The 20,561-nt window shown below is 44.3% G+C and overlaps 1 protein-coding gene across 1 annotated transcript; it reads right to left on the minus strand.

The window, feature by feature from the left end:
• Nucleotides 1-414: 414 nt before the first annotated feature.
• Nucleotides 415-20,167, minus strand: LOC149330562 (chymotrypsin-2-like). The gene is made up of 8 exons (XM_089559881.1): nucleotides 20,117-20,167; nucleotides 18,976-19,030; nucleotides 17,859-17,932; nucleotides 16,305-16,405; nucleotides 5,245-5,386; nucleotides 4,150-4,261; nucleotides 2,926-3,059; nucleotides 415-693 (listed from the first exon to the last, which is right to left on the minus strand). The coding sequence occupies exons 1-8, from the start codon at nucleotides 20,165-20,167 to the stop codon at nucleotides 415-417; spliced, it is 948 nt and encodes a 315-aa protein (XP_089416007.1).
• Between the last annotated feature and the right edge of the window lie 394 nt (nucleotides 20,168-20,561).

Genomic DNA, 20,561 nt, shown 5'->3' on the forward strand with positions numbered 1-20,561 from the left:
GCTCTGCCGTTAACGGTCGATGTTCGCGACAATTGGCCAAGAATTTAAGGTAAAAGTATTTCAAGCTTAGCAATTGCATTGTACTTTTCTGTACTTAAAGAGCCAAGGTATTGATTATTCCTTACTTATTTACTCAAAACGGTAAGAAAGGCACTTGTACGTATCAGGTCGAAAAAGGACCCATCACTGGACGCCACAGTACAGTTCTGAGTTTTAAACAATCCCAGGATTATTGCGTTGTATCGAAACCTGCGTATGCAGTATCCTTCGTCGACTGCGCTCGGGATGAAGGTCTCGAGCGAGGTTCGGCGATAGTGAGTGATGAAGAAATTGACAACAGTGCAACCACTCGGTCACGGCGTCAGTCATGCCACAAATATCTTTATTCAAGCGAATTCAAAGCATCTACAATCCTTAGTAGTCATACTCCGGCCCGTAAGCCCCGTCATCTGACCAAAAGGAATACGGCTCAATTGCGTCCTCAGGGTCCATGACAAGTTCGTCCGAGCTGACCTCTTCAAAGAGGCGCGGGCTTTTAATTTGATCTTGTATCCAAGGCATCAGAACATCTACGCGGGTGTAAACGTTCGGTTGAGTTACGCAGTTTTGCGCGCCACCACCGGTGGAGACAATGCCGACTTGGACGAAACGGCCGTTATTCGTTTTAGTGGCTAATGGTCCTCCAGAATCTCCCTGTGGGATGAAGCAAAGTGCAGAGATGATTAGCGCCACTTCAAGTAATAAGAAATATGAATGGCACTACTAACCATACATACTATGTAATAATAAAAATGATGGTAGATTTGCATAGTCACGTCAAATGCAAATTAGGTGTACTAGCAGTTCGGTTTTCACTTCGCTTCTGGCGTTCAGGTCCATTTTTCACGGATGGAAGTAAATCAGATAGCGATAATAGGTCATGTCCATATATGCGGAATTGGTCATTTTCTGCATTCATCGATCTATGGTAGTCTTCCTATACTACTCCTGGCGCAGTGGTGCAGCGGTGAAGTTGCTATGCGCCACTGCCCTTCTATGACAGGTGCTGTCATCGGTGGGACTTGCGTTGCTTGGGTTGGGTTGCGATCCAGGTTGTCCTTCGGGAGCAGCCTCTCATGATTAAATGAGCTGTCGTCTGACACGATTGGCAGGCTGATCACGAATGGTCCTGCTCACCTCCCCCCCCCCCCATTCGTGAGCAGCCTGCCACCGCCTTCAGAAAAACCGAGAGAAAAACACACAATGGCTGAATGCGGGGAATGACCCCTTGGAACCGAATCAATGGTGTCCTGTATCGATATAGATGTACACTTCCAACAAATGTGAAGATTCTTATTTATAATGCATATCGACTTCCTGTTGTTACTGATTGCACAACTGAGTGGGGTACAACAACGAAGCACGACAGAAGTTACTAGTCGCGTTAAGACTTTCAGTCAGATAGATTTGCAGCATCCTGTGGCATTCCTATTGCGTTTCCGCACTTTTTAGCAATATAGTATTTTATGCATTAAAATTTTTCACCCGTTAAAATTATTTTGTATGTACAAAATACAGTTAAAACAAATAATCAACTGATGCTGGCAGCCTTTAATCTTCATCAGTACACACGAGTGTACAGTACACGATGTCACTTGCCCTGGCGTCTACCTTTTTGCTGCATCTCATATTGCAAACATTCTTTATCCTATAACATAGCACATTACCTTAACATTCTGGCAGAAAATAAAGTGTACAAGAACTGTCACGCAGTCAGTTACTGTCTATCATGCGCATTTTCCAATCTTTTCTGGTATCACTGTAGATAACTGTGGTGTATTGTGATGTATGTTGTTTTTTTTTATTTTATGTATGTCCACTTTCTTTTGTTATGTGCTCAATGAGCGTCATACTGCTGTTTTTCTCTCCTTTTTAAGAGAGGGTGATATTTCGTTGTACCCGCGCCTGTTGTACGCGAACATATTGCTGTCGATTTTCGATGTATACCTGAGACAGTGGGTGTTAGTTCATGCTGTCATAGGCAGCATTTTGCCCAGTGTCCCCTCTTCTCGCTGTAATGTCTGTTAGCGAAATAACTTTTCAATTTTATGACTGGCCGTCATGTAACATTTGGTGAAGGTGTGGGGTTTCATCGGCAACGTGGTCCTGGAACTTCGAAGTCCTGCGTCAGCCGTGGTCGTCGACAGTGAGTTCTTGGTTGGCGCCACTTCCAGATTCGTCTTCTTCGTCACAATATCATGATTGCCTTCGACTCTGCACAACATGCACGACTTGACCGCAGCTAGTGGCAGCTATCTTCTTGCTTTTCTCGGTTCGACGGGAAATATCACTCTCTTTCTTTACTTATTCCTTAAGCCAACTCAAAACCCCCTCATGTAATGTCCCCTGTGGACCCTTGAGGAAACAATAAATAAATAAATAAATAAATAAATAAATAAATAAATAAATAAATAAATAAATAAATAAATAAAAGCATTCACTGGAATGAAGCGCCAGCTTAAACTTAGTTGACCGACCGAGCTAGCTAACTAACAATTCTCACAAGGCTATTTTGTTCAGTAAAGAGGGTTAATACACAAGCACACATAAGTATGCTTTTTTGACATAAGATGATTCACTGTCGGTATTCAATTTTTTTTTATTTAAAACGTTCATCTAGCAGATCGTACCTTTAAAGATAATTTTCGTTAGAAAGAAGAATGTTAAATATTCACCCATCTTTGAAACGCATTAGTGAATCGAATTACTACCATGAACGTCGAGATATTAGGCAGGCACATCTTGATGAAGAATGAGAAAGAAAATTGCCTATTGAGAGTCAAAAGAGTTTTGTATTATTCTAGGAAATGCACTCTTGATGATCACCACCTTTCAAATATAATTACATTTCTGTTTTGCAAATTTCAGACTATAGCATGTACTTACTGAGCAGGGGCCGGTGCCACGTTTGAATGCACAGAGCATTGTGTAGGGGTTGAAGTTCGCTTTGTAACTCTTGCACATGCTGTCTGGCTGAACTTTGAGGACCGTGTATTGTAGATTGTCAGTGGGCGCTTGTCCTATTTTTGAGGAACAAAACAGAGCGTTGTAGCAGCGCATAACGATGAAAACGGCAACCGTTCCCCCTGAAATTGTTAACATTGCACGGCAGCCTGTGGAAATGCGATATGACATCTACAGGTGCGCTTTAGCCGCTAGCGTCGGGCTTCGCTTTCCTCGTTGCGTTTTTGTAGCGAAAGCTACATTGGCCACGAACTTCCGATCTCGGCGTGGCGGTGCTCCGAGGAGGCACGGAGACCGACCTTGAGCCGTTGCCTAGCAACCGCCGCAGCTGGCGGACGCCGCGCGCTCGCCGCGCCATCTGGCATGACGTCACACCACGCGCCTCGCCGCGGAGCCGCCGCCACCGTTTAATATGACGTCACACCGCGTGCCTCATCGTTGAGCTCGCCTCCGTTCGCTTAGCCAGCCGAAATGCGCCATCGCTACCGAAATGTTATTAGACGAAACTGCTTTCGCTAAGTATATGCCGGCCTAGCTGAGCTAAGCCACTGCCATTTTTTTCCCCTCGAGCGGGATTTTACAGCAAACTCGAATGTAATCTTTAGTCCACCTTGCAGTGTGCTGTAGATTCGTTGAAGCTCATTAGTGGTATTGTCGCTAAGCTGTCCTGAAGCACCTTGTTTAAGAATGTCAGGTGATAGTCTACCTAGTGATAAACTTTCCCCATTGGTAGGCCGATGATGTTTTCTTGATTTATTCGGTCTTTTGCTGACGAATAGACTTTGTACTGAACTGCAGCACAGCACACTCCAGCACACTAATATCCAGAGTTCGTGAAAGGCCAGTCTAAAAGATCCGAAACATGGCCAAAAAATCAAGGCATGATGTAAAGAGCCAAAAGACCCCTGCACTAAAAGCAAGAACTACACGAATGGGCCCTTATATTATGTTTTCTTTTTCACGCTGTTTAGCCACACGTAGCATAGCAGATATATGTTTTCGTGTTTTGTGAATATAAATTCATTCCAATACTATCTTCCGAAATGCGAACACATGAACGAAATGACGGAAACAAAAAAAAAAGAAGAGAAATGGTTCAGAGGAAGTGAGTGCACTTGAATACATGTGCTTCATGCTGAACGTTACCTTTGTTAACGCCCCATCCTGACACTGCAGCGTTTTTGTTGACAAGCTCCATTATCGTGTCCGGGAGACAAATCGGCCGTACTTGAAATGAAAACTGGATCGGTTTTTTAAGCTATGGGAAGAACAATATGCATCATTACCAAACTCCATGGAATAAATTGAAGAACACAATTATCCCGAAGAGCCACCTTACAAACTTTGCATAAAGTGCGTCAGTGACAGCGCTTAAAAAAGGCATGAGTATCAACACAAGTACCTTTTAAAACTAAAAAAAACTGTTAAACATGGCTTACTACGATAAACTTAATTACTGTTGCCCTTGTAACATACCTTAGGAATGGTTCCTTGGGTTACGCATAACATCTTCATGGTTACAGGGCGCTTACAAATCGAGTGAAGTTTTTAATATTTACAAATAGGCCTCTACGAATTTTCTCAAGCTGTTTAAAAAAAAACAATATTAGTTGAAAACTGAATAAAAAACGGTTAAAACATCTTGATTTTTAACCGATGTTAAAAACCAATATGTTAGTGGGAAGCAGCTTTTTGCTATCGTTCTGATATTGTCTAAGTGAAAAACTAAAAAAAAAAAAACCATTTGATAAGTTTACCAGATGGGACCCTTTGCTCATGCATTACCGCACAGTTTTCATCAAGTACATTCCACTTTCCCAAGAGTTGTGTTATTTTTGCACTTCTTGAACAAAATTTTTCAACATCAAGAACCAAGTAAACTTAAGGTTTCTAAGAATACCAAAAATCCATTTCGGAAAAAATTTTGTAACTCTTTAAAATCCTTCCTCTTTAGCACCTTCTGAAGGCTTGTCAGCAGCCAATTCCGTAGAAGTGCCCGAGTCAGCTCCGATGTATCATTTATCTTTTTATGAGACTGGTAGGATTGCCACGTTCTCTCCTCTCTAATTGGCCTCCCGACCATACAGGTCTCTGCCGAAATGTTTACGTTCTACGCGGACTACGTCCCAACTTTTCTGTGACTTTTGCAGTTAAGAAATTTTTTCATGCCGGTCATCACTGTGCTGCAGCCAGACGTTTCAGGCATTAAAAAGAAAGTTCATTTTCATATGGGAAATTTACCGTCAAGACGGCGATGTCATAGGCCAAGGGGCTCGTTTTATACGAAGGATGCGGCGTCACCTTCCTGACCCCAACCCTCTTGCCTCGTCTGCGATCAACTGAGCCGTAGCGGACTTGAACATTTCTCGATTTCTTGCCACCCCTGGAGAAAAAAAAACGCAAAGAAAAGACAATATTTTAGGATTAAGATTAGTGCCCTTTGAGCATGTTTCCACGGGCGAGGAGGAAAGCGGTCGTGGTGAAGTGGAGGAGTTCTTTCCTTCTCTCACTGGCCTAGTCGGCAGAAGAGTGGTGAGCACTAGGTGTATGGCGCTGAGCTTGGAAACCAGTTATTTACACGTTCGGCGAGTTTCAACAATACACAATTTTCTCTAGAATAGAGAGGCTCGAGATGAGTCTTAAAGGGACACTGAGGAGAAATTGAAGTTGGCTTGTATCGACAGAATACCAGCTCCTGATTACAAAAACTCTATTCATACTGACAACAAAGCTCTTGTAACGTAGAAAAGAGCAAGAACCAAAATACAGGTATCGCCGCCACAGGCCAAACTCGCAAGTACAAGCGTCATGACGTCATATAACAAAACAGTGTTGCTGGAACCAATGGTTCTAGCAACGCTAGGACACGAGAACACAAATCACTGAGGCGCAGCCAATGCATGCGCAAATCTCCTTGACGTCGCCAGATGGCGCCACGTGCCGGGCAGCAGCTTTGCCAGTTGACAGCCGTGCTGTGCGGACGTGCGTTTTTGGTGCTCTTCGGATCACGCGTGGAGACCGGGACCGGACAGACTGCGAGAGCGTCTGCGTAAAATAGATGAGTACTTTCCTTTAATAGTTTTAAAAGTGCGTTTAGTTTTTTAGGCTGTTAGGGGAAGTGCAGGTTAAGGAATAGAATTTAGGTCAGTGACCTAATTTCGGCCGGGACTATTTGGCCGACAGTTGTCTCAGTGGTTTTTTTTTTGTGTGTGCGTTAACTTTTAGAGAGATAGCTATTTTTTTCCAAGTGATTGATCGGCATTTGCGGTAGCCAGACTTTTATTTGATTTTGCACGTGTTTTCAAGTGTTTTCGTCTTGAGCGTGTAGATATCTGGGCATTTGGTGCAAGCAATAATCGAGTGTTGCTACGATGGTTAAGTTACTGAAGGTTAGATGTATGGAGTGTGAGGAATCGGTGAATTTAAAAGAAACGCGGTTCGATTCAGTGGAGGAGGCCGAAGGCGCAGATTTTATGTGCAAATTCTGCGTATTAGGTGCACGCCTGGACAGGGCTGAACAGGCGAACAGCGAACTAGTGCTAAGGATGGATGCTCTAGAAACAGAGTTACAGATAGAGAGGGCAGAGAAGCGTAAGCTTCAAGTACAGCTATCTCAGATCGAGTCAAAAACGGCTGACACCGCCATTGGAAGCCACAATGGCGGGCATTCCAGCGCCAGCCACGTGGATGGGGCTTGCACTGGCATGGACAGCGAGGGGCCAGTAGGTCAGACATGTTCAGGCAGGAACAGCTATGCACAGGTGGCAGCTGGGAATTCGAGAGGCGGTACTGAGAAGGGGTCCGGGCTACTTCCAGGAAATGAGGGCACAGTCGCTGATAAGAGGCAGCGAGATCCGGAAGTTAGGAGGGAGTGGCAGAGTACCCTAGTGCTTATCGCTGGTGACTCAAACATGGGGCGCTGCAAAAGAGCTATTCTGGACCGGGTGAAGGGTGATAGGCGGGTAGCAGTCGGGGTGTTTCCAGGAAAGACAATGGACGATGTCCTGACAGCGACTAAAAGTGAACTTTCCGAGAAGGCTGCAAGGCGTAACTTGGTAGTGGTAGCGGCGGGGCTAAATGATGTCCTGAATGGTAACGCCGCACAAGTAGGGAAAGCATTAGCTGAGGGAGTTGACGGTATAAGGGCGATAGCACAGCAAGCGCAGATCGTGGTGTGTACAGTGCCTGAGGTACAGGGAAGGAATGCAGAGGTTGCTAAAGACGTTGTGAATCTTAATCGCGAGATAAGGCAGTTAGGCCTCGAGAAAGGCTTTGAGGTGGTAGAAATAAACAAGGAAGTGCACAGGGCAGGTTCGGGCAGAGACTTTGGACGAGATGGCATCCATTTCAGTGGAAGGGTAGGAGAAGAGATAGGCAGGCGCCTGGGAGGCCGAGCGGTAGCTTTTTTAGGGGGTCCACGGTGGCTCAGGGCGTAGGTGTAGGTAGAAGCGATGTAAATGTAACAATGGCGGCTGATCCCAACAAAATGGCCACTAGGAGGCCCAGAAAGAAAACTACGAAAAAGAAATTTAACGCCAGGATCAGTTACATAAACATGCAAGGGGGTAGAAAGAGAGCGAAATGGCTAGAAATAGAACAGCAGTTAAAGGACGAAGCAGTAGGTGTGTACGCTCTATGCGAGACACATCTGAGGGATCTAGAAGATCCACCTTTCATCGATGGCTATGTCTGGGAAGGGTGCAACAGAACAACAACGGAGAAGAAGGGAGGAGGAGTAGGTATGCTGATACATCAAGGAACAAATTGGCAAAGAATAAAATCAACTTGCAAAGAACATGTCTGGGTATCAGGTACAATTGCTGGCAAAAGGACATGGCTAGGGGTAGCTTATTTAGGGACCGGGGACAAATGCAGGCAAGAAAACAAGGATCTAGTTAAGTGCCTCAATGACGATATAAAGCAGATTGGAGACGGTGTCGATATTATTTTGCTTGGAGACATGAACGGCCACATCGAGGATCTGGATGGATACACAGATTGTAACGGGAAGTTAATGCTAGACTTGTGTGAGCGGCACAACTTAGTTATTGTCAATAGAGAAACTAAATGTGAGGGACAAATCACGTGGGAATCCCGTAACAGGCAAACAACCATTGACTACTGTCTAATGTCGCAGGGCATCTATAGCAAGCTCGCAATAATGGAAATAGACGAAGAGGGGAAGGACAGCCTAGGAAGTGATCATAAACGTATTAGTCTACAGTTGGGAGCCCTAGTCAAAAGAGAAATGCAACGAAGTCCAAAAGACAACGCAAAATTAAATGATGAACAAATAGCGCTAATATCAGCCGATATAGAAGAAATAATTGAGAAACGCCACATGGAAAATTGGGATTATAATCAGTTGGAACTGCTCATCGCTACAAAAATGAAACAAGTGAAAGGAGTTAACCGCTGGAGAGGAAAGAGGAAGCCACGAAGCTGGTGGAATATGGAAATTAAGGAGGCCATCGAACAACGACGGGTGGCTTCAAGGGAACACAGAGAAGCAAAGAGGGCGCAGTTATCTGTAGAGGAAATAGGAAAAAAATGGGAATCTTATCGACAAAAGAAACAGCAAGTTCAGGTCCTAGTCCAGGCTAAAATAAAGCAGTCCTCTGATAAATGGCTGGCTGAAGTTCGCGAGGCAAATAAAGGGGGGCCAAGAAAATTCTGGAACCATATAAGCTGGTTGGGAAAAACAAATCAAAGAAAGCAGGAACAGATTATAGATGCTGAGGGAAAATGTTTGGAGGGAGACGATGCTGTGGACTACATTACGTCATTTATAGCTGCGTCTTTTAGCGACGCCAATGGGGTAATCTCCCCAAGTGAGGCGGCAACACAGGACAGCACAAAAGAGAACAGCTTAGAACTGACTAGTCTTAACTGGGAAAAGGCGGAAGCGAATATTCCTAAAACCACATCCGCAGGGATAGACGAAATTCCAATTAAGCTGATTAATGAACTTGGCCCAAGAAGCAAGGACGCGCTGATAAAAGCATTGGAGGCAGTCATAACAAATCAGCAAATTCCGCACAGCTGGAGACAGAGTAAAATGAATTTGATTTATAAAGGGAAAGGAGATAAGATGAACATAAAATCCTTCCGTCCGATTACGATAACATCTGTTATGTACAGGCTGGCAATGCAGGCGGTGAAATTAAAAATGCAGTCATGGGTAGAAGGGAATAGGATACTCGGAGAACTTCAGAATGGGTTCAGAAGGGGTAGGCGGTTAGATGATAGCCTGTTCGTGCTTACCCAATGCATAGAAATAGCTAAGGCGGAAAATAGACCTCTGTTTATAGCCTTTCTAGACATAAGCGGTGCATACGATAACGTGAACAGGGAACTCCTGTGGAGCATATTGAAAGATTTAGGTATTGGTGATGAGGTAATTGATTTTCTACAGGAAATCTACCGAGATAATGAAGTTGAAATTACATGGGAAGGGAAAAAAAGTACCACAACTGTAGGGGTGCACAAAGGATTAAGGCAAGGTTGCCCTCTATCACCGCTGCTGTTCATGCTTTACGTGATAAATATGGAAAGAAGGCTAGAAGAAAGTAATCTGGGTTATAATCTATCGTACAGATTAGGCGGAAATGTAGTTGAGCAGCGACTCCCTGGTTTAATGTATGCGGACGATATTGTACTGTTAGCAGATAGCCAGGAAGATTTACAAACTTTGGTTAATTGCTGTGGAGACGAAGGAGACGCTCTAGGATTCAGTTTTAGTGCAACTAAATCAGGTGTGATGATTTTTAACGATACAACTGATCAGGTGCTTACAATACAAGGCCACGAAATACCCAAAGTGGCCGAATACAAATACCTCGGGATATGGCTAAACGAAGGGCAGATATACACGGAAAAGCATGAACAGGCTCTTAGGGCAAAAGGACGAAGAGACGCCGGGATAATGAAACATAGGGCATTATGGGGGTACAACAAATATGAAGTACTAAGAGGTATTTGGAAAGGAATAATGGTGCCGGGACTTACTTTCGGCAATGCGGTTCTGTGCTTAAGGGCAGAAGTTCAGTCGAGATTAGACGTAAATCAGAGAGCTGTTGGAAGATTAGCACTAGGTGCCCACGGCAAAACCACAAACGAGGCAGTACAAGGGGATATGGGCTGGGCATCGTTTGAGGCACGGGAAGCTAAGAGTAAAATACTATATGAAGAACGCCTGAGGAAATTGGACGATAACAGATGGGCAGCTAAGGTATTTAAATATTTATACAGAAAGAACGTTGACTCACAGTGGCGGAAAAGAACTAGAAAACTAACCAGTAAGTATGCCGGTCATGAGGACGGAGAAAGAAAGAGCATTAAACGACAGGTTAAAAACGCGGAAGTTAAAAATTGGATGAATTCAATGGAAAAGAAACATAGTGTAGAACTATATCGATTCTGGAAAAGGCAGATCAGGAAAGAATTTTTCTATGATAACTCAAGAGGCAGTGCCCTACTTTTTGAAGCTAGATCAGGGTGTCTTAGAACGCGCAGCTACAAAAAGAAATTTAACGAAGAAGATGACACATGTGCAGTGTGTGGTAGATCTGTGGAAACAATTGAACACCTCACAATCAAATGTGATGGTATCCATCCGGATGTCGATGCAGGCACAGTCACTCTTTCTGAGGCCCTAGGGTTTAAAGATAACAATGGTCATGTAAATAAATCTGCAGTGGAAGTCAGCAAAAAGCGATTGGAGGATTGGTGGTTGAAAAGCAGAGATGTGGCATAAGGTTAGAATAGTAGGAAACCGTAGGCAAAGTTGATGGAGAATCTTAATGAGAATTGCCAACACAGTAAACAAAAAAATAATAAATAAAGAAAAGCTGAGCATGGTGGCAATTGCCACCACCCCGTTTCAAAGGGGGCGCTCCTATCCATCCATCCATCCATCCATCCTAGCGCTCGCCTGAAGCATCGGGACCAATCAGCGCCTGCTCGCCGGCGTTAGGCGGGCTCCCGGTATTCCGCTAGCGGTATCAAGTACACGGTATGCTAAAGGTGTCTATTTGCGAGAACTTCGTTGACGACTTCGAGAACGAGATCCATCGTAACGCTCGCAAAACGCCGGTGCAAACGTAAGCGAAGCGACTGTAGCGACGGCCGCAATAGCCGATAGATGCCTTCAACGTGCGGCCGGCGGTAGCTTTCTTTTCGGCTGCTGCTAGGCCGCACTGCTGGCAGCCAGAAATCACGGAGTCTGCATCACGTCATGTTTCACGTCAGTTAGTCCTCTGTCGTCATAGCCGAATCCCAAGTTTGAATCACAGCGGCGGGAAAAACCTTTTCAACTTCGAATCCAAATTTCTTAGAAATAAATGCATTTTTCGCTGCCGGCCAAGTGGCAACAAAGCCATGACATGCCGAACTATCGGATTTTGCTATAACAAATATATTAATAGTGCTCTCCTCAGTGTCCCTTTAAGCGCAATGATTTATCTCTGCTTAATTTTTTTAAGCAAAAAAAAAGTTGTTCCACGACGAGCATAAAAAAAAATACAATAATATTTGAACACAAGGATCTGCCAGCAGAGTCTTGGGAAACCAAATGTTATCACGAGTTTCAGCTTTCTCGAGTAGGTTCTCGTGATCATCCGTGAAATTTCTTTTCCACAATTCTGAGAGAGACAGGGTTATGAAAGTACGAGCAAATGTTTTTTGTACTATGTATTAGAGCTGGCTAAAAGCGGGAACGAACTAATACACACTACCTTCAGCATTTGAACGTTTAATTTCATTGGAAGATAACTCCCTAGCACAAGAGAAAAGGTATTTCGTTCATTCAACACTGCAATTTACATAAGCTGGGAGCCCTTTAAAGTCAAAATTATGGAATAAAATAGGGTACCTTAATCTCTTGCAGTCATTAACTTAGTGCTTAAGCTGCTGTCCCAGCTTTGTTAAACGGGACACGAAAAAAAAAGAAGTGTTCCCCTCGCCCTACTTTACTTGTGACGACGCAGTTGCCCATCACATAGAAATATGCTGTGGTTTGTAATTTTCACATAAAATTAGATCAAATTCTTTTTGAGATGATTTTTTATGGGAAGGAGTTCGAGAGGATTTCTAGCAATCTGCTTCAAATTACGAAATGTATCACACGTGGACAACATTGGTAGCTTAATTTTGCACATTTATTTATTTATTTATTTATTTATTTATTGTACCCTCAGGGCCATAGGCATTACAGAGGGGAGTGGGTTAATTAGGATAAAGAACAATGAATACAATACAGTGAAAACAGGTAGTACAGAATAATTTTCTCCAAATTAAAACAAACAACATTCACAAAGCGTAAATAACATAAAATCAATGTACATAACATAGTGGAAACAGATATAACACATGAATCAACTTCTTTCTGAATAAACAATGTTAGCTATGCGTCGTGAAAGGTTTTGTTATCTGCAATGGCTGCAATATCGGGGGGAAGGCGGTTCCATTCCACAGATGTGCGAGGAAGATATGACTGAAAAGAAGATTTGGTGTGGCATGTTGGGATGCCAACCTTGTGGCGGTGATCGATGCGACGTGAAATGTATTCTGGGGGTGATATGAAATAGTCGTGAAGCGTAACGTGATGATATAGCTTGTGAAATAGTGCTAGGCGACCAACTTTACGGCGAGATTGTAACGGTGGGAGTGACACGTTAGATTTCATGGCTGTGATGCTTGCCGTACGGTTGTAATTTGAAAGAATGAAGCGAACGGAATTATTTTGGACTAGTTCCAAGAAATATACAAGGTTATCATGTGTAGGGTCCCATATTGATGCTGCGTATTCTAGTTTAGGACGTATAAGTGTTTTATAGAGTATAAGCTTAAGAGATGAGGGAGCGGCTGAGAAATTGCGACGTAAGTACCCTAACATGCGGTTAGCGTTATTAATAACGTAGTCAATATGAATAGACCATGTTAAATTTTGAGTGATATGAATACCTAGGTACTTGTATGTTTTTACCCAATCAAGAGGAGTGCCGTTAAGATAATATGAAGGAAGAGCGTTGGGTGCACGGGAAACACGCAAAGCTTTACATTTATTAATGTTTAATTCCATATTCCATGTAGTGCACCAGTCTGACACCAAATTGAGGTCTGACTGGAGAGTGTCAGTATTGTTAACGTTATTTATTTCCCGAAATATTACACAATCGTCAGCAAAAAGGTGAATGTTGGAAGATATGGCAGAAGGAAGGTCATTAATATAGATTAAGAATAGAAGTGGTCCAAGGACCGATCCCTGTGGAACACCAGATAGCACGTTAGCAATCGGTGAATTAGTGTTATTAGCATGCACAAATTGCCAACGGTTAAGAAGAAAAGATTTAATCCAGTCGAAGACGTTAGGATTGAGATTAAGATGGCTCAATTTATGTAGCAGCAATTTATGACATACTTTATCAAAGGCTTTGGAAAAATCCAAGAAAATGCAGTCAGCACAAGATGAGTTGTCAAGTATGCGATATAGCTTATCAGTAAATGCAAGTAATTGAGTTTCACACGAGTATGTTTGACGAAAGCCATGCTGCGCAGGTGTGAAAAATGAATTCTCATCGAGAAAGGTAACGACATGCTTGAAAATGATATGTTCTAGTAATTTGCAGCATGTGCTAGATAGCTCCGACTTCAATTGCTTTTTTCGTCTTTATTTTTCATTTATAACCGGGATTTCTCACATCACGGACACATAAAAACTACCATCGTTACGAGTACTCTATCGCCTCGAATACTGTAGGCGATGCAGGCCGACATCTTCACTCCTGTAATATGGCAAGGATGATCGAAAACAAATCGTGATGTCACCACATAAAACCACATTTTCGGCAAGCTTTTGCTCGTGGATATAGAGCAGCCACCATAATAGACCCTTTAGAAAATTCAGTCTGGCAACTCGGCAGGCATCATCATCAGCAACTTTCGTCGGCGTCGTGCGCCATATTTTGGGCACCTTTGGCTGGAAGACGCGCAGCTATAGCGCTCTGCACGGCCTTTGCACTAGTTTCCACCTTGTGGCATGTCTGGTTGCGTTTGTGAAAGCGATGGCGGAAAATTTGCAGTGGTCGAGGGACCTGACTGTCATCCCGGGCGGATTTTCGGAAAGGCTTTTGGACTCCTATCGTCCGGCCGCACCTCTCAGCGAAGCTACAAGCCGGTATCACTGCGATCCGTCGACAGTGCGCGTTGCCGTGTCACCCTGCAGGTCGAATCTACTGTCGATAAAGGAGGGCTAACAACACTTGGACCGGACTCGACTACGAGCAGGCGCACTGCAGGGCGAAATGCGTGTGGATCCGGATACGGGCGCTCGATCAGCGATCTAGGCTTAGCGACGACTAGGGCAGTCGGGGACCAGCGCGCAGTTCGTCGCCCGGCGTTGCCGCAGGCGGTGTCGTTGCCGAAAGCTCCACTCTAGCACAGGCATGCTGTCGTTGCTAGAATCTAGCAAGCATCCTTTCTGGTAGCATGGCTGTTTTGTATTTTCTTGTGCGAACGTGAAGTAAGCTGAGCCTGCCGGCCGGCCAGCCTTGATCCCCTGCCGGCGTCATAAAAACGAGCTAATGAGTGTTCTCGACGTAAATAATAAACCCTGTGATAGGGAAATGAGAAAATATATCATTTTTCTCGGTCATTGGTCAATACCGAGTTGCTGGTAAAAGTGACAACTGTGGTACGAGCGAATTTGTTGCGAGAACCGCCTCGAAGCTGCCGCTGGCCCGACGCTGGGGTCCGGCTCGACTGGCGCCCGCTAGCTCCGCTGCTGAAGGCGCCGTAGAAATTGACCATACTATTATTTTATTGTGAGCTTATGCTGTTGACAGCAAAGCGGAGTGAAGAATAGGCCTTCAATTACAGCGCAGGCGACTTCCGAAGCGCCGGCCCCTGCCGCTTCGATGCGAAGCAGGCTATAGGCCTAGCGACGACCACGGCAGACAGGCAGCCGCAGAGCTCTTCGCCCGGAGCGCCCGCGAGCGGTGCCGTTGCCCAAAGTCCGCAACATCAGCTGGCATGCTTTGTCGCCGCTCGAGTATAGCTGGCAGTCTTTCTGATAACAAGGCGATGCCGTCTTTTCTCGCAATATTTGTACACCAAGCCAAGCAGCGCTCGGGCACTGCTGCGCTGCGGCGAAGTGCGACACCGGTTGTGGGCGGAGCTTGGGTAGAGCGAGCCAGCAGTGCTTGCCGCTGCGTGTGTCCCTGCTTGCTGTGGTGTGGCAGTTCGGAAGCGGCGCGACGGACGTGTTGCCGGACATGTGTCTCCTGCCTTAGCCAGAGTGCACAGGCCCTGACCGAACGAAAACACACAGCTGCTGCTGCTGCATTCCGCTTATGTCGCCGTCGTTTGCTGCATGTTCGCAACGGAGAGAACGACGGCGCTCCTCGCCGCGCCGCATCGTCGTGCTCTTTTTCGCGCACACGGAACTCTCTACGAATGGACGTGGATGCTTGAAAATCCAAAACAAGCGCGTTTGAGCTACGTTTTGATTTTGTGACGCGCCGAAACAGTCGCCAGCATCGGAATGCATGTCCTCGAGTGCGCCGAAGGTGGCACCTTTATTTTTTGTGCTCACTATACAGCGGAGCGGCTACACGGTAGAAGGAACTTTTCGCTGCTCTTTCAATACTTATATCATTTATTTTAATGTGAAAACGAACAGGTCACGGACGAGACGAAAGAAGCATGCAGCTACTCCATGCGCTCCGTGCTCTGGTAACACAGCTTGTTTCCGTGCGCGTCTCTTCGCCGCGCTGGCTGCAGAAAGGCACACAGCAGCATGCCGGCATCGCGACTATAGCTTGGTGCAGAGAGCCAATGTCAAGGAACATGGCTAGGACACAGAAACAATAAAATTGCGCTTGTTGTGGCTTCGCCGGGCGCGCGTACTTTTCAATCTGGCCCGAGCGCATACCGGCAGGCGTATGCCCAAGTAATGGCGGAGGCACCGCGGTTTGCGCACCACACACCAGATGGCGCTGAATTTTCGAAAGGGTCTATTGCTTCTCTCAATGATACTGAAAATTTTTTTAGTGCATACGTAGACGTATTTAGTCGAAGTGATACCATTTTTTATTAAGGGGTCCGCAGATTAGCTTTAAGAAGATTCAAAATATTTTTTATTACACCAAAAACAATGCTTAGCCATAATCCGCGTTGTACCCTTCTACTTCTAGCTTTCCCTCATATCACTAATTTAAGTCACTCGAAACGATTGTTAGCGCTCAATTAGATGAGCCGTAGGACGATTTCCCGCATCATTTAGATGAGTAGAGCAGACTTACTTCACAACGCAGTGCGCCGCTGTCAGGATATGGCGACTGGTTATAATGCTCCCGCCGCAGGTGACTGGAGGGGATCGGGGAAACCGTACTGTAACTTGCACCTGAGGAACGGCAAAGTAAATAGTGAAATGCATTGCTGCCATACATAGCACTGCAGAACAATGTAAATGAGCCTCTGCCAATGGTAGAATAGGAATTTAACGCAAGTGAATAGCAAAAAAAACTAGTAACTCTGCGCCGTGTCAAGAGAGCAAGTTTGTATAGGTCTCCGCTCTTGGCTATCGGGGATAAAGTTTGAAAGCATGGCTTTCTTATAATGGTGCACTTAGGGAACCCGACCTTGTGGAGAGTGGACACAACTGATGAGCAGACAATAAAGGTTTAAAGAAAAAAAAAGTGAAAAACTAGGCGAACAAACAGCACATGAAGGAATTGCACTGGAAAACGGCGTGATCACAGAACACTACAGTTACAAAGCGATACGATCATAAAGTACCATGCAATTACTGTACATCACAATAAAACAATGAAGTGCACAGCGGTAAAGCGTCATAGCGTTATGAGAAGAGTTTTAAGATGGGTCAAAAACCGAAATATTAAAAAAAGGTGCCAACAAAGGAGACGGTTGACTTTACCATTAAAATTGAAACTATAGACGTCTGATCACTATAAGCTAGGCGATTTCGATGCTCTCTCATTTCACTACAAAACGATAGAAGTTCCTGAGCACACAACTGGGAGTTCGCATTCGCTCAATACATGCCAGAGTTTCAAAGAAATACCGCATCCTAAAGTGTGGAGTGCACGCGCATGGTGAAGAGATTGGTAGTGGCATGAGTGTGTATTCCCAAATAGCGCATAAAATCTCTCCGGACAAGTAAGATTCACGACCTTTTCGCGCCATTTAGTGCACAGGCTTTCCTTTGTGAACTCGTTCGCTCCAAAGTAACCGCTTTTTTTCTACCGCTAAACACACACATCATATGTGCATTTACATTCATGTCGATATACACGTTCCTGTCAAGGCGGAGGTAGTTGTTTTTCGTCGTGACTTGCATCATAGACACCAGCCAATGTTACAAAACTTGGCGTGTGGCCACTTCACCATTTACAACCTGCAATACAATGCGGGAGCCAGCGCCCATACGGTGAGGGATATAAGTAAATTGATTCTTTGCCAGAATTTTCAGGAGTGTCTACTTGTCTTGTTTGCGTTGCTCGCTACATCACATTTTTGTTTGCCTCATTTGCCAGCAATGCAACAACCCTGAATGCAACTACAAAGCTCAGTGATTTCCAGCTGTCTTATTCATTTAGCATTGTTTGCGCAGGGTCTAACGTATGCAACGTTTGGATACTGTAGGAAATGAACGAAAATTTAGTTTTTATTCGCTTTTTAAATACTGTTACCTTCTCGGAATAAACATATAGAACTTGGTGAAAAAAAATCGCATCAAGAAAGAAACGTCGCAGATGGGCTGCTGTTAACTGCACGTAACAAATGTTGAAAATCGTGACCTGGTATAAGATAAACAACGACCGAGCCCTACATACCATCCATGGAAACTGCCCAGGCCTCGCTGGCGACCCGTTCACGATAAGCTTCGGGGAACTGGAAACTCCGCATTCTATAAAAGAATTTATAAGTGTCCAGCGGTTAGTGCAAGGCACGCTTGCCGGAATACGCTTCCGAGAAATTAAAGAAAAAAAACCTTCAACTTTAAATATGGAGCCGTGATATGCAGCAACTAGTTTCTTTGTGACTTTATTTGGCAATGACATCAGTCGACGAAAGCAGCCGGAGTTGAAGCAAATGACGAATCACTGGCGCGTCCGATTTGGTTTTGGCGCTACCGCTCACTGCCTAACTGCCGCCGCATCCAGAACAGCAGAGCAAATGGGAACATTTTCCGGAAATGCGTCGCCCATACACCACCCATTTTTTTTTCCAGAGGCTGTTTTAGCGGCGACCAAGTTGGTCACTTTTGACGGCTGGATCAGTTCTGTCGAGAGGCCAAAGTTCACGGCCATCTTCAGTCTGTTTTCATTTTTCATGTTGTTCCGTGCTTAAAGGGTGTCCTGCGTACGAATGTAGGAATGAAGGCTCTGCGATGTGAGTGAACGCATTGCTTTGAAGACCAAAGTAGCAGAGTACCTTCTGTCTGTTCTCATGCGATTATTTCTTCAGTGCTTCCGCTTGTGAATGAGTTGCTTTTATTAATGCTTGCTTGTTATGACTAACTGTTTACTTGCAGTTCTCATGCATACACACCCTCTCCTGTCAGTCGCAAGTTGGACTAACGATGCACTGAAATATCAAAATAAAACGTCCTACGCCGTCATTTGGCTGCGGCGGTGCTTCCATGCTGCATGGGCGCCGGTCTCTTTTGTTCAAGGAAGTTGTATCATGGGCGCGTTTCTATATAACATAAATATATTGCGATTAAGTTAAAAGCACGCAGGTACCATTTAAGAAATTACTATTTGCATACGTCCTGCTATACCATATATGTATTCATGTTTTTCTATTTATGTTTAATGTTTAGACTTCAAGATATTGAACAATCACTTCTTAACAGAAGAATACATAGCGGGATTAGAAAGCTGCTTTCCTTTTCACAGAGTAGCTCCTTGAGTAGAAACTTGTGTAAAGAATGACGTGCACTCTTACCATACTTTTTCGCGACCCAAATTCCAAGTTCCTCTACCTCCTCTTGCGCAAGCAGCTGAAAAATTTAGTAAGATGGCATTGATAAGATACGAAAGACCTACCTACATTAGCAATGCGCACAATATACTACTGGGTGTAGAACCCTGGCGACCAAATATTAAAGCGAAAGCCTTTAAAAGCTCATACTGTCGTCTGTCTGTTAACAAAGCGTGTAACCCGAGTTTAACTCGGGAACTAAAAAAGATAAGAAAACAAATGGTTGCTTCACTTAGAGGATGAAAAAATGAACGTAGCAGCTAGGTTTGATGTCTGTAGAACAATTATTTAATTAATTGTAGGCAAAAATGTCGAAATTGCGTTGAAATAGTGCGGACGTCGATATAGCCAAGGGAACAGTGTGACGTTACCTCCACCGGAAGTCGTCACGGCATAGTGTCCTCGGCTTCCTCCTCTCAACATTTTAGTTGCCAAAGTGTCCTCGCCATTTTTTCTAACATTTCTTTAAAACTGAATCATAATAATTTCTTCCTTATAGTATTCCCGATCACAGGGGGATCCTTTACCCGGGCTCCATCGTTATTGCCGTGGTTATAACAGCGCCAAAACAAGAAATTGTGGCATTCAAGATGTCACACGAAGTTGCTAAGACATCTGTCCCAAAGCAGTAGAAGCGTGACACTCCATTCAGAAATGTAGGGGATGATTAGTAGATTTTGATACTGCAGAGGCAGTTTATTCAAACAGCGGCGTAGCTGTGTTTGATCTCCCCTAGTTGGAGTCGAAGATCCGTTTTCCGCGTGTTTCAACAAAACAAGTGGAACACATGGGTAGGGAAAGCTTGTAACCATTCGAGAACAGATGGGCAGCAGGTAGCTTTGGGGATCGAGCCACGCACCTCACGCATACGCAATGAATGTTCAGGAAAATGCTATGGTATACGAGTATTTCTTATTGCTGGGTGTGTAAAGTTTTCTACTAATTTAAATCTTGTCCCTCTATGCAATCTTCTTAGTAGACGAATGTCAAGTGATGCACGTGGAGTTCTATGCTACCAATCAGTTTCTCGTCTGGCGCGCATAAAAACGGAGCGCATGTAGAGGTGTACTGTTTCAAAACAAAAAAAGTTTATCGAGCCACTTACTGGTGTAACAAAACATAAAAGCAAGTTCACTCCCAAGATTAATGGGACCATCTTTACGCTGTTTCTCAGTTTGAATCGTTCTCTGCAAAGAAAGCAAATAAATAAAGACACCTGTTAATCAAACGCAAGCAAAAAAACTGCAAAATATGGTAAACATTCTTTATATGTTTAAATCGACAGCACGTTCTGCAAATTCAATATGAATTTCAGGGACTGCTTTGTTTCATATCTCACGGCCGATGCTTTCATAACGTGCAGTGCAAAGTACCCAAAGGTATTCAAATTATAAGCATAATGCACAACGTACTAGATAGTCCAGATGGCCGCATTTACTTGATTCTCACTGCAGTGCCTTGAAAAGCCGTTATTTTAGGCTTCTAATGTTTCATTGTTTAAGGATTAATCAATGCCTAACTCTTGGTATCGAGCACCGGTATGTTTAACA

Source organism: Amblyomma mixtum, chromosome 9 (genome assembly GCF_055824585.1).
Source record: "Amblyomma mixtum isolate Tamu chromosome 9, ASM5582458v1, whole genome shotgun sequence".
Classification (NCBI taxonomy): domain Eukaryota; kingdom Metazoa; phylum Arthropoda; class Arachnida; order Ixodida; family Ixodidae; genus Amblyomma; species Amblyomma mixtum.